The sequence below is a fragment of the Lycium barbarum genome, chromosome 4, assembly GCF_019175385.1.
Source record: "Lycium barbarum isolate Lr01 chromosome 4, ASM1917538v2, whole genome shotgun sequence".
NCBI lineage: Eukaryota > Viridiplantae > Streptophyta > Magnoliopsida > Solanales > Solanaceae > Lycium > Lycium barbarum.
The window spans coordinates 14,014,658-14,028,891 of record NC_083340.1 but is presented as its reverse complement, the minus strand read 5'-3'; the positions used below and the strand labels follow the sequence as shown (position 1 = coordinate 14,028,891).

Sequence of the window (14,234 nt, the reverse complement as noted above, 5' to 3'; positions counted from 1 at the left end):
AGAGTCTGTGCTATTTTAATTAAGACAAGAAAGAATGAGTTAAGAAAGTTCAAGGAAAGTTAATCGAGTTAGTAAGAATATCGTTATATATATGGTTGCCTTAAGTATCCCGAGGTGACATCGTAACCTAAAGGATTTGAAATCGCGTTATGAGCGTATATGAGGTAATGTGAGTGCCCTTTTAAAGTATTTGAGATTATTAGTAATGATATAGAAGATGGATAAAAGATATGAATATATTTTTGCGATTGGAGTTTCGTCGAAGCTTCGTAAGTTCTCCAGTTACGTTTAAGGTTATGGTGATTCTCCGGACCCTTCGAGACATGTATGGATTGTTATGTATGTATATGGGTATGTATATGTATGTATAAGAGGTTACATGAGAGTTGGAAGAGGATTAGAAGATAAACGAATCTAAACAAAATGAATCGGAACAACTTCAGTAAAATCTCGGACCAGATTTTTAGCCCATATTGTTGGGGGCATATCTCCTAGTATATGAGGAGTTTTAAGGTGTTTCAAAATCCTAAAATGAAGTTCATCGAGTCTAGTTTCCAACGCAACAAACCGCTCGTCAAAATAATATTTGGATAAGGAAATATGGACGATGCAATTTGGGCTGGCAGGGCAGCAAGTTTGGACCCGACCCAAACACTAATGTTTCGGCCCATGAGGCCCATTAACGTTAATATATATGGCAAATTCACTTGAGGGCTGATCATTTTCAGCTAATATCCTCCAAAAACATTAGAGAGAGAGAGAGAGAGAGAGAGAGAGAGAGAGATCCTAGGCTAAGGAAGCCATTTTGATCAAAATTCGAGCTCCGAATCCCGAAGCTCATGAAGAGAAAAACGTTGTACGTTGCGTTGCCTTCAATTTGAGATAAATATTGGTCTTGGGGGATGAAATTTTCGTGGTGGAGCTTCTGATAAGGTATTTATAAAATTCCTTTTATGTTATTAAAGTGTTTATTTAGAGTTTTAACGAATTAGAACGGAGAAAACAACATTATAAACTCGTTTGTTGTTTTGTTGAAATTTATGGGTGAGGGGCTGTTTTAATTGAAATTGATGGACTGATTTGAATTAATATTTTGGTTGTTGTAATCATGGATATGTGAGGAGAGTGAAGGAATTTAATGGTTAGAGTTGGAGTTAAATTGTTGTGGGTTGTTGTAAGGATTATAGAGATAATAATGTGGTTTTATTGCACATGAGTAGATGATGTGGTGTCGAGTGGCTGCTGTTGTATTTCCCTGAAATTTTCTGAAAATATTGCATGAAATAAGGTATAAGAAGTGCATATGGGCTGTTTGGTGTATTGCAAATGTTCGTTAGAATTTCGGGCATCGTTATGTTACAGTTGGGGGCTGTTTTGATATGTTGTTGTTCTTGTTGAAATAAAATAATTGAAGATATGGTTGTGTCCATATGTTATTGTTGGTATTTCTGTGTCAATAGGAGAGCAATTGGAAATTCGGATAGACGAGTTTATAGGGGAAATGTTGCCCAAAATTTTGTAGACAAGTGATGAGTTAAAGATTGAATACCAAAAGCCTTATAGTTAACAATTGGTAAAAATGACCATTTGTAGGTTTTGGGCGAAACGGAGATTGAGTTTGGACAAGCGTGAGTAGCGCGAAAGGTATGTAAAGCTTATCCTTTCCTTCTTTGGCATGCCCTAGGTCTACTAGGTTGAGATTTCGGCCTCGGGGACCATCCTGCTCATCGTAACCCGAGATTAGTTTTTGTTACTATTCATTCAATAGAATTGAATTATAAAAGGTGCATTTTACTAGAAAAGTGGTTGGACTTCCAAAACGTTTACAAATGTAACCCGATCGTTCTAAAACTTTCTTGGATGACTCCGCAGAGTCTAATGGGCGTGATTCTCGTCCGCCGCCTCGACTTGGCCCGAGGTGAGCCCGCTATCCCCGATGCCTCTCTTATTGTTCTGTTTGTCTTATTCTCGTACGGTAAGTCAAGAGAACTCATGGTTATTGTTCCGACTACTAAACGGGAGATATTTTATCTATCCCGAGACGGATTTTAATGATTATTGACCCAATTGTGGGGACCGAAACCCTGACATGTGATGTACGACTTTAGCCAATGTACTTTTGTCCGGAGTTCGCAGGTAACTCCTGGTTATTATGTTGTTCACTATATGATAGGTGTTATGACCACCTTCATGAGCATTATAAAATGTTTTTGACATCTAAAGCGTTTTTAAAAATCTTACCCTGAGATTCTGGACAAACTACTTATTTTCTTTATTTTCCGATATACGATTTTGGTATACCTGAGTCTTGTGTGATGCATGATCCTGGCATGTGTGATTATGTTTGGAAAGTGATAATTTGGCATTTTGTCTCGTTATCTTCTGTGTTACCGAGTCCCGGGCCGGTTATGTGAATATGCGCATATGTGATATTGGCCGCTGGACCCTCGACCGCGGCGTGCCTGACATTGACTGCTGGACCCTTGACCGCGTCATGTCGGACGTGTGGCATTGACTGTTGGACCCTTGACCGCGTCTGCCGCACTTGTGATTATGCCGACATAGACCGTTGGACCCTTGACCTCGGTATGTCGAACTTGTGATAGAAAACCGCTGGATACTTGACCGCGGTATGTGTGATTGTGACCGCTGGACTTATGGCCGCGGAAATTGTGCGTTGATTCTTCTATGTGTGTGAAACAAAGATGTTTTCCAAAAGAAAGCAAACATTTTGTCATCCCGATTGCCGTGTTGATTTCTCCGGAACTTCTTTTGCCTGTTGTACGCCGGATACGACTCCTTAGTATGCTGGCTATTGTGCTCGCTTTCTATATATCATATTTCAGTTGTGACTTTGCTTTCTGTGTTGTATGCTTTACATACTCAGTACATATTTCGTACTGACCCCCCTCTTTTCGGGGGGCTGCGTTTCATGCCGCGCAGGTACTCAGGTGAGTTGAAGACAGTATAGAAGATGTTCCAGTGCAGATGGCAAGCTCCATTTGTTCCCGGAGTGCTGCCGAGTCAGAGTTGGTATGTTATGCTTTCTGGATTACGTTAGAGACTTTGCAGACAGTGTCGTGGGTATTGGTTGTCAGTCTGTAAGCGGCTCCGACAGCCAAAATGTCGGTCTGTGTTATGTACTGAATTTTGTATGATTATTGATTCGTTATGCTTGGAAGCTACGTGAAAGAATATTTCTGGAAAAAAAAAATACGATGTATTTCATCTCATTTGATTTGAAAAGTTTGACATGATTTTATGTGCAGCAAGAGTCTGAGGGTTCGCTCGGCCCTAGGTAAGGGTCGGGTGCCCATCACACCCTAGCGGAATTAGGGTGTGACACTTTTATCCTCACTTTTTCAAGAACTCTCCAATATTTTTCATATTACACAAGGTTAGGATGACTAACTATTTATAGTTAACAACATCATCCTTGAATTGAATAGGATAAGAGTGGGCTAATAATGTGAGTAAATAATGGGAGAATTATGGCTTAGAGGTGACATGAGTTATAAGACTAAAGAAGATGAATGTAGGTAAATAAATGATTTAGTGGGAAGATGAAAGTAAGGCCACATTCAACCATATTAAACGTGAGAATGAAAGCCATTTCTATCACTTTTATGGCCATTAACGTATAGGAGTAATTAGACACAATAAGGCAGTTTAATAATATTATTGTGTAATATTAAAATGCTAATAACCCAACAGATTATTCAACCCATCTTACATAGAAAAAGTCACTCTGTGTTTGAAAATAGATGGGTTTGTACTCTTGACGATTCATGTTTTTGAAATATGGATCATATATAGATCTGGTGATATAAAGCAGTCTATTGTTGGTTACTTTGTACAATTACATTATTCTCGAATATATTATTCTCAAAGATGAAATTTTTTACATTGTTGATAATAATGAGAGGTGAGTGCTTTCTAAATTGGGATTTGTTGTCTGAAAGTGCTGGGTGAGAGGGATTTATGAATGAATATATTTATTGCTCAATCTGTGTTTAGTGGGGATAAAATGTTTCTTTTGATGAGGTCTTGTTGGCCTTGTTGATGGTTGGAAAGTATTTGAGTATTGATTTGAAATATGATCTTGAATACAATGAGAATGTTGAGTTTTATAAGAAATTTTGATTTCACACGGTGAAAGTCCGATTAAGTTTGAAGTTTATAAGTTGGATAGAGATAATGCAAAAGTTGGTTGAAGTCACCGATTTGAAACATGGGATACTGTTTGTCGAGAATAATCGTACGTTTTATGCTTTGGCTTATGAGCTTGATTGTGAGTGTAACGGAAACTATGTATTCTTCAAGGATCAATTTTTCTAATTTTGTACAGACAAAAAAAGGTCAGTCGATTTCATGAGTCAATAGTTCCATATTGATTAAAATGGTTAAATAATACTAAATAATTGAGGTTTTAAGCTTGAACACACAGATTAAGAAATTCGCTAACTCCTAAAAATCGAGAGGAGTATTGACTTAATTACCCTTAATTATGATTTTCTTTCTTTTTAGGTTGACGTAATTATTATGAGGATATAGGAATATGTCAAGGGCAAATTTTAAAAAAAGAACTAAATGATTTCTTAATTTTGTAAAACATCAATAATTTGGACTAATTTTTAGAGGCTAAAACCTTAATTATTGTGGACTGGAGGGAGTATAATTTCTTTCTTTTCTCGGCTTTAAACATTGTGTGCCACATCATAAAATTGTTATTACAAATACATTTTCCAACTAAGAGTATATTTGACGTGATACAACGTGAGTTTTTGTTATAAAACAGAAAAAATGGGTCTTTGTTACACTATTTCTAATAGTTGAACAAATTTTCAATTAAAAAAAAAAAAGTACTAATTAGTATGTTGTGTAAACTAAAAGTGAGGTCAAAAGCAATATAGTAAAAACGAATTGCTATCTTCCTTTTATTAATATGTTGTGTTTATCCGAAATACATGTTCTTAGAATGAATTAAATTATAAAGTAATAAATATGACTTGGTAAAGTCAATTTGGTAATTTAATTAACGGAAAAGGGCCTAAAATGCCCTTAAATTATAGGATTTGGTATAAAAATGCCCTTCGTTTATCTATCCGTTCTAAAATGCCCTCGCCATTGGGCCTAAATTGCCCTTATTTTTAACGGCCCATTTAAAAATATAATTAAAAAATATATTTTATGTGGCATGATTCTATTGGCTAATTTTAAAATAAACTTAATTAATTTTTTAATTATATCTTATAATAGGGCCGTTAAAAATAAGGACAATTTAGGCCTAATAAATTAGCGGCAAGGGTATTTTAGAGTAAAGGAGAGCCTATTTGTACCAAATCCTGTATATAAAACCTCAAAACTTGTCAAAAATTCTTTCCTAGGTTTGGTCTGTTCCTGAAAGAGAGCATCAACTTACCACTCCAAATATTTCCACCATGGCTACGACTGTAAAGCAGATTTTGGGTGATCTAAACAAAGATTCATTTACAACCCTTTTAGGGAAACTGATTGGTGAATCTAAATATGTACAAAACAACCCACCTGAACTTATCCCTGAAGAAGACAGGATTGTGAATCATGTTCTTGAAACTCTTCTTCCTTATAGTACAACCACTGGTGGTGGACCACTTGTCATTAATCATGTTACTTATAAGCCTAAAAGGGGTAACCTTATTGTGGAGTATCCTGGTACTCAGCCTGGAAAAATCTTGTCTTTTGTTGGAATGCATATGGATGTTGTCACTGCTAATCCTACTGATTGGGTATGTTGATATGATTTTTGCTACCCCTTTTTGTTATTTTTGATGTGCTATGTAAAGTTGGTTTTTTTGTTGGTTTTGGAATGCATATGGATGTTGTCACTGCCAACCCTAGTGATTGGTTATGTAGATATAATTTTTGTTAGCCTTTTTTATTGTTTTAGATTTTTTATGTAAAGCTGGTTGCTTTTTTTTTTTTTTTTTTTGCGCTTATGGTGGTTCTTGTTTTTTCTTTATGTGATGGTGTTTAACTGGATTGACAGAGAAAACGTTACAGCAGAAACATCAAAGATTAAGAATTGATTAGTTGAATTAATTGAAATTCTTGAGAGTTGTATAACTTAATAATATTATTGTGTAGATATAATTTGGCTTGCCCTTTTCATTATTTTTGATTTACTATGTAAATGCTATTTTCCCTTTCGAGCTTTCTTACTCGATTGAGCATAGAAGCTTCCATACTTGCATTTTTGATTATGAAAAAAGGTTCCCAAAACCGACACAGGTGAACAAGTAGAGTATACTAGAGCGCTTGAGAGAACCATGTCGAAAGTTGGTTGCCTTTTTTGCTTATGGTGGTTCTTGAGTTTTGTTCTATTTGATAACGTTCTTATGGTGTTAACTTATGCTATGTTACTGGACCCCTAATAGAGAGCTTAAAGGTGTTAATTTGGTTTATGCGAAGTATTTTATTTATGGTAGTGGAAGAAAATACTAAAATTGTGATTGAAGAGTAGATTGACAGAGAACAACATTACATCAAATTTTAAAATTTGAGTAGTTAAATGAATTTAAATTTTCGAAAGTTTACTCAGCCCGGAAAAATCGTCTTTTGTTGGAATGCATATGGATGTTTTCACTGCCAACCCTAGTTATTGGGTATGTAAATATAGTTTTGCTACCCTTTGCTTTCATTATTTTTTATGTGATATGTAAAGCTGGTTGCTTTTTTGCTTATGGTGGTTCCAGGGATGCTTTTCTGTTTGATTGCTTTTGATGCTGGATTGCTTTCTTATGGTGTTAAGTTTGTGGTCCTTTACTTCATTTTTATATGATGGTGTTTTATTAAACACATAATAGGGAGTTTAAAGGTGTTAAGTTGGCTTACGTGTGAAGCATTATATTTGTAGTATTGGAAGAAAATGTTAAAATTGTGATTGAGATTGACAGAGAAAACATTATATTAAAAAAAAAAAAAAGTCCTTAAAAATGGAGGAAATGACTTCTTTGGTGGAAGTAGGGAAAAGAAGTTTTGTAAGTGGCATTCCACTCCAGAGGCGGATCTAGGATTTGAAGCTGTCGAGTGCCATAATTTTCTTCAATGTACATCTTGTTAGGAACGTGTTGGGTCGGGTCCATCTCTTTTTAGTTTATTCGGGTCAATTTAATAGCTCTTTTTTTATTTGCAAATTTGAAAACTACATCTCAAAAATCAAGAAACGAACATAATTAACATCTTAAACAAGGAATCACACCCATTAACAATAAGGTAAAATCAACATTTTCACCAAGGGACTTGCATCTTTTATGTATATTAAAAAATGAACTTGCACAAGTAAAATAACATCTTCAATAAGGGAATTACACCAATCAAAATAAGAAAAATAATAGAAAAGCTCTTCAATAGATAATTACACCCCATAAGTAAATGTAGAATTAGATAAACTACAAGTTCTCAAAAATAAATCATAAATTTCATATTTTTTCTAAGCAATGCTTGTGAAATTTCCATCACAATTTAAGTAGTAAAGTGATTTAAATTGAATTTAACAATTATAGAATAGCACAATTTTTTATAATACACTCCCGCCGTCCATTTTTATTTGTCCACTATACTAAAAATATATGTCCACTTTTGCTTTTAAGTTGTATAGTTTGAAAGATCAAGACATAATTTACCATTTTATACCTATTTTACCCTTACTATTAAGTACTCTAATTCATTTCTCATTTTATTTATTGCTTATTAAGAGTGTCCCAAGTCAAATATAGACAAGTAAACATAGACGGAGGGAGTAATAAACAAAAGAAATTATAAAAAATAAAAATAAATTGAATTTTGATCTCAATCCAAAATTCTCATTGAGACCTAAGTTTTTCGATTTAAATACTCACAGATTTGAGATTAAGAAAAAATGCTTAATTTAAGGGATTTTGAAGTTTTTATTTGTGTGTTCTTGGTAGAGATCACAGATAAAATAATAAAATAGAAGAAAGACAATATAAATAATAAAAAGATAAATAGAAAATTGGGAGAGCCGAAAAGGGAATTACTGGTACAAGGAACTAAAAAGCACAAGAAAAACGGGAGTCGGAAATGTTCAATATAGATTCAAACTTGTGTTTACCAACCATGACACCTTTGTCTAATTTGCGACTGGGGGTGACAGGATCAAATATTTAACTTAGTTTAAGCAAATTGCAACATAGGTATATAAAAAATTTATCAATCTAGGGGGTGCCATGTCACCCCCACCATAAAGGGTGGATCGGCCCCTGTTCCACTCCTCCCCATCCTCCAACACACCCATCCCATCCCCACCCCCCATAGCCCCAACCTCCACTTTGGTATTCTACCAGGTACTTGCTACCTCCCACTAGCATAGGTACCGAGGCTTAGGTAGATGTGGAGAAATCACCTAGCGGTTTTTTTGTTTTTGTTTTTGTTCGAATTTGAAATAAGATCTCCCAGTCCCATGGTTTTCATCTCACAAATAAATTTCTACTGGACATTGCTCTTCTTAGCATGATATTTTGTGATACGGAACTATAAAACTTTAGGGTAATCTTCATGAGTGTTGTTCTCATCATATGTTGCTTATTATGCTGCTCCAGCAAATACATTCCATACAATTGCGATTTGAACGCTAGTGTTGCCATTACAAGTTAGCAATGTGGCAAAGATTTAAGTGAGCTCAATATTTTCATTGTACTATTTGGAAATAAGCGACAACTTAGGATAAGTAGTTCACAGATTTGCACCTTGAACTGCTATTATGTTCGAGAATTTTCTCTATTAATTTGAGCTAAAACGTTGAGACCTACTTTACTCTCCCTCTATGAATTAGCTGAAATGCTGAGAAAGGTATTAGACCGTCTTCCCTTTCTTGGCACAAAGACATTAAAGTGAACACAGGGCCATAAAGTAAAACAGCCAGCAAGCAACCCTTTATCCAACTATATGGATCATACTTTAGAAAATTTTATGAATGTAACTTCAATAAAATGTCTGAAGCAGACAGGGACATGTGAAAGGTTTGAAGAAAAAGGAAATTATCAAACTTAGGGAACGAACATGGAAGATAAGAAAAATGACATGGCAGTTTCTGCATTGTTACACGGATAATCCAAATACTCTTTCAGCAGCATTCTCAGTTTCTTTAATCAGACACTGAAGTTACATCCTTATGGATTCAAAACTTCTTTACCAGATGCAAGAGAATAGAAAGACAAAAGTGATATTGCACTTATCTGAATGGTTACTTCTTGTTATCAATTTATTATATTTTTATTTCCTTTAGAGGTTGGAGATTTTTGGATTTAGATTGTATGAGGAGTGTAAAGTCATCCAGGAAGATGTACGATTAGACTCCAGTAATAATTTCACCATGGCCTGATTTAAACAAGAATTCACCACCAGGTGTCCATATTGAATGCACATGTGCCGCTTAATTAATTTTCTATATGTTGCTTCAGATTTGCTTTGGCAGGTTAAGTGTGCGGGGAGGGGAAAGTATGCTTGTGGTCGAGAGCAGGAAAAAGATTTCTACCCTTATTGATGCTGATTCATAAGTCAGCAATGATATTATGATAATGATCTCTCATATAATGGCAAAACAATTTTGTATGCAGGAATTTGATCCCTTTTCATTGAGCATTGATGGTGATAAACTTCGGGGACGTGGAACTACTGATTGTTTAGGTCACGTGGCTCTTGTCTCTGAGCTTATGAGGCGGCTGGGAGAGACAAAGCCACAGTTAAAATCCACTGTGGTTGCTGTTTTCATAGCCAGTGAAGAGAACTCGTCTATCCCTGGGGTTGGTGTAGATGCATTAGTGAAGGATGGATTGCTCGATAAGTTAAAAGAAGGCCCTCTGTAAGTAACTGTATGCAATGGTATCAAGTTTCAGTGCAGAGACATAGTGAATTTATTTGTATTGTTTATTCCTCTACATAGATTCTGGATTGACACAGCAGATAAACAGCCATGCATTGGTACTGGTGGCGGTATACCGTGGAAGCTCCATGTTACCGGAAAGCTTTTCCACAGTGGTCTGGCCCACAAGGTATTCTTTCTTTTTCTACTGCTTGACATCTAAGCTCTTCGAACTTAATTTAAACTTTTATGCCAAATTGCCTTTGAAAAAACAATGGAAACATCATTGCATATGCCGGTATCACTTTCATGAGCTCCTTTTATCTCAAACTGTTATGAATGGTAATCCGCCACCTTGAAGTGCTTGTTAAACGTCCTTTAGTTAATCCTAACAATAATTAAAGGAATGCTTTTCTATAAATAATGTTGACAGAAGATTCAGAGTTTTCTGATGCCAACAGATAAAGCAAGAGTGTTTTTGATCCAAAATTGTAAAGCTTGAGATCTCTTGGATGATTTGTGAGTTCCTCATGTAGATTCAGATATTTTTTTCCCTTGCTGCTTATGTATATTTGGAATATTCATAACTTTTAAAATGTGTTATCCTAGGTTGAGTGGGAAAGGAGGTTTAAGAGACACCATGGGTGTAAGTATTGTGATGTTTATCCTCTTGATGCCTCTTGAAGTATTCCATGACTTATGATGAGTGTAGCTCATTGTTATTAGTAAACACTCACTTGCATCTGAGGTTTTGAACTTTTGTGGTATTTATGTTATTTGGTAGGATATGTCAATGTACTGGATCTCGTAGCTCACTGACTTATATTATCATTCCCCAGTCGGTATAAGTATTCATGGCTTTCTCAGTGACATTAACTCCGCAAGGAGAACGTTGGATATCTGTTAGAGCCACTTTAGTCAGGCTGGTCTTTGACATTATTGGATGTTAGTCAGTGAAATGGAGATCACCAAAATTTCAGGATCTCTGGAGCAGCTATTCAACCAATGCTAATATGCGTGAATCCTTTAGGCCTTAATAAGAATTTATCTTGTTGCCTAAATCACCGGATGAAGAGTTGTTTTTGCTTTTCTCTTAGCTATGGAACAACTTGGAAAATAATTCATAGAAGCTCTCCTTGGCCAATTCTTTTGTCCAAACACCCAAATCTTTGCTCCATGTCATCAAACCTCCCATGCATCGTTCCAAATTGTTCAACTAATTGTTCAATATGGTCTCCCTATTGGCTTGTTCTATCCTTTCGCAATTGTTCTTTTCATCTTGGTCCTTCTGTCCTCTCCATATTTTTTCAAAAATGATTTGTTAATGAATTAGGAATGTCTGTAGATTACCATTTTTGAGCTAGGACGAATATCTTGTTTTTTGCAAAGTAGAGTTGTGCAGGTGTAGAGTGGTCTAACGCAACAACCTATGTTCTTGTTAATGAGATTGCTTCTTTGTCTTTTAGCATTGTATGTCCAATTTTCTCCTCTTGGGCATAAGTCTCCCTCTACCACGTGCTAATTTGGATTGTTTGGAAAACACCTTATCTCTCTATCATCAACCTCTGCAAGTGAGTGAAGACTATTGATAGTTTGAGTAGAGAAACCAATGGGACGACCTCTCATCACAAAAGTATTTGTTGTTGGGTTGAGATACGTAAAACTCCAACACTAGTTCTAGAATATAATCACCTGGTGGGTGTCTTTGAATGACAAGAAAAGTTAGAAGAGAGTGAAATCTGATCAGTTGTATGAATGTGTGTTTTTTCATAAAATTAGGCACATTTTCTTTCAAGCTTTTATATTTCTCTTGAAGTATGAGGAATGATCTTCCCGACCCTTGTAATGCCACAATACTAAGGAACTTCCTATATTTGTTAAACTTCTTGGAGCAGAAATATACATATGTTTGTTCCTTGAACTTCCATTTCCTGAGTATGTTGCTATGTCCTACGGAAGCCAAGTGGAGTAATGACACAATCAGAGGAACAACTTTCTTCTGATTGGATTTACCCTGTGCTTCACTCGTACCAACTTTCTGAATTCTGACTTGGAGTAGCTCTCTGTGATGTCATTAGATTTGTTACGTGCAATGAAATAAATTCAGCTATTCATTAATGCGCTAAGTCTTTACCCAATCACTTGAGTTGAATGGTTGACCAAAAACAGACACTCTTCAGTTGAGTTTTAACTTGCGAAACCTCCTTGGATCAATGCAACTTTATCTTCTGGAATACAGTAAAATTCAAACCTTTTTTCTGTATAAAAACATTCTAATACTCCAATGTGTTTGTATGACATTTTATGGCAAATGGTTAGGCTATCAATCCTCTGGAGCTTGCTATGGAAGCACTCAAAGAAATCCAGTCCCGCTTCTATAGAGATTTCCCTGCCCACCCTAAAGAAAAAGTCTATGAATTTGCTACACCATCAACCATGAAACCAACTCAGTGGTTTTGTAAGTTCTTCAATTCTAGGGGAAAATATTGAGCTTATCTTCTCCAGTTGCTTTTATGTGCTAAATTATTTGCTCCACAGATCCTGGGGGTGGAATCAACCAAATTCCTGCTGAGTGCACTGTTTCTGGAGATGCTAGGTAAGTTTCTTGCTTCAAACCCTCGAGATCTTTCATCAATGATGATATCTAATCACATCTGTTTCTTTGCAGGTTGACTCCATTTTACAGGTATGTGTTTTGTTCTGCGTTATTCCTTTTCAGTTCTTCATAAAGTAGATCAATTTAATAAGAAATATCATAGTGGTCTCATACCTTATTACACATTACTTTATCCTTTTTTATCTGGAATTTTAGTTATATCCCCCTTTTTTTTTTTTCTTTTTTTTTTTTTTTTATGTGGTGTTTTTCAACTGCAAAATCAAAACTTTTGAGCTTCTGTTTCAAAACAGGAAATGAACAGACGAATCTTTTGAAAATGGTCGGAATTCTAACAATGCGTTCTTGTTCAGTGTATTAGATGCTATGAAGAAATTACAAGAATATGTTGATGACTTAAATGCCAACATTGAAAAACTTGATTGTCGTGGCCCTGTTTCAAAATATGTCCTGCCAGATGAGAACTTAAGGGGCAGGTATGCTGTACTCTTCTTTGAAAAGATGAGAAATCATATGATTACTTTGGATTGTCCATAAAAGCTAGAGCTCAAATTTTCTTCCTTGGTTTATCTTATCATTCTTTTTTCTCTGACCTTTTCGTTAGCAATTAATGTTCCGACTCTTATCCACCAGAATCACTATAAGTTTCGACGAAGCTTCGTCTGGAGTTGCTTGTGATCTCAATTCTCGGGGGTTTCATGTACTATGCAAAGCTACTGAAGAGGAAGTTGGGCATGTAAAACCATATTCTATCACTGGTACTCTGCCATTGATAAGAGATCTGCAGGTGCATAACTTCTTTCAAATTTACTTGTTTGGCCTTCTAATAACTCGAATTTGCAATATCTTAATTCATTATTTGTTTGGCAGGACAAGGGTTTTGATGTTCAAACTTCTGGCTACGGTACATCACTCTATTTTTTGATATCTGTAACATACTTTCTTACCTTGACACAATTGCATTTGCTTAAAGTTACTGTGTAATTTCATTCCTTGTTATAATGTCTGATTGTGCTTTCTTGTTAATCGAGTCGAATAAACTTTTAATCTGAACTTCTTGACATGAATGAAATGCAGGCTTAATGGCTACATACCATGCAAAAAATGAATATTGTCTATTTTCTGACATGTGCCAAGGTTACCGGGTCTTTGCAAGCGTCATCTCACAGCTGGAAGATTGATGCTGACAAGAATAAGATTTGATATAATAGATGAAAAGCTATAGTAGTGCTGGTTCTATGTTGAATCTGTGACTAATCCTTCCAAGTACTTGAGATGATATTTAACTTCTATTTGAGGTCAATTTTAGCTTCTTAAAAGTAAATCCCTGGTGTTACAGTATTTGTTTGACTTTCATGGCAATCTCATCAGTGTACCTATAGCAGCGGAAGTTGCAAAATTGGTCTAGGGATTTGTGAAATAGTGATTGTTCTAGTTTGTCCTTAACGTCCAATTTATTTTTAACAATGTCAAGGAGCTTCTAAGCATTGTTTCAGCAAATCTATCTCCCACCGTCGTTGGTTTTATTTTGAGTGATTCAAAATTTAATGTCTCTTTTAGACAAAACTTTTTGTGAAAAGATGCATCCAAATCTTTTTGGGACACACTGAATAGATGTGTCAAGTGTTTCTAAAAGGACGTATCTCTTCCCTGATGGTTATAAGTAGCATTAGTTATGTTTCTTCTTCTGTTATGTACGTAAGCCATCTGCTGAAGATAATCACTTGGAAGTCTCATACTTTGCTCTTCTCTTGTCAC

At 35.5% G+C, this 14,234-nt stretch overlaps 1 protein-coding gene and 1 long non-coding RNA gene across 2 annotated transcripts; both read left to right on the top strand.

Moving 5' to 3' along the window:
- Positions 1-736: 736 nt before the first annotated feature.
- LOC132638212 (uncharacterized) lies at positions 737-4,623 on the top strand. Its single transcript, XR_009581631.1, has 3 exons — positions 737-933; positions 1,594-1,644; positions 2,944-4,623. It is a non-coding gene; the product is annotated as an uncharacterized LOC132638212 (long non-coding RNA).
- A 730-nt stretch (positions 4,624-5,353) lies between these two features.
- LOC132635283 (acetylornithine deacetylase) lies at positions 5,354-13,976 on the top strand. The gene is made up of 10 exons (XM_060351611.1): positions 5,354-5,768; positions 9,618-9,862; positions 9,944-10,052; positions 12,182-12,320; positions 12,401-12,458; positions 12,531-12,548; positions 12,830-12,952; positions 13,110-13,263; positions 13,347-13,380; positions 13,554-13,976. The coding sequence occupies exons 1-10, from the start codon at positions 5,442-5,444 to the stop codon at positions 13,655-13,657; spliced, it is 1,311 nt and encodes a 436-aa protein (XP_060207594.1). The 5' UTR covers positions 5,354-5,441; the 3' UTR covers positions 13,658-13,976.
- The last annotated feature ends 258 nt before the right edge of the window (positions 13,977-14,234 follow it).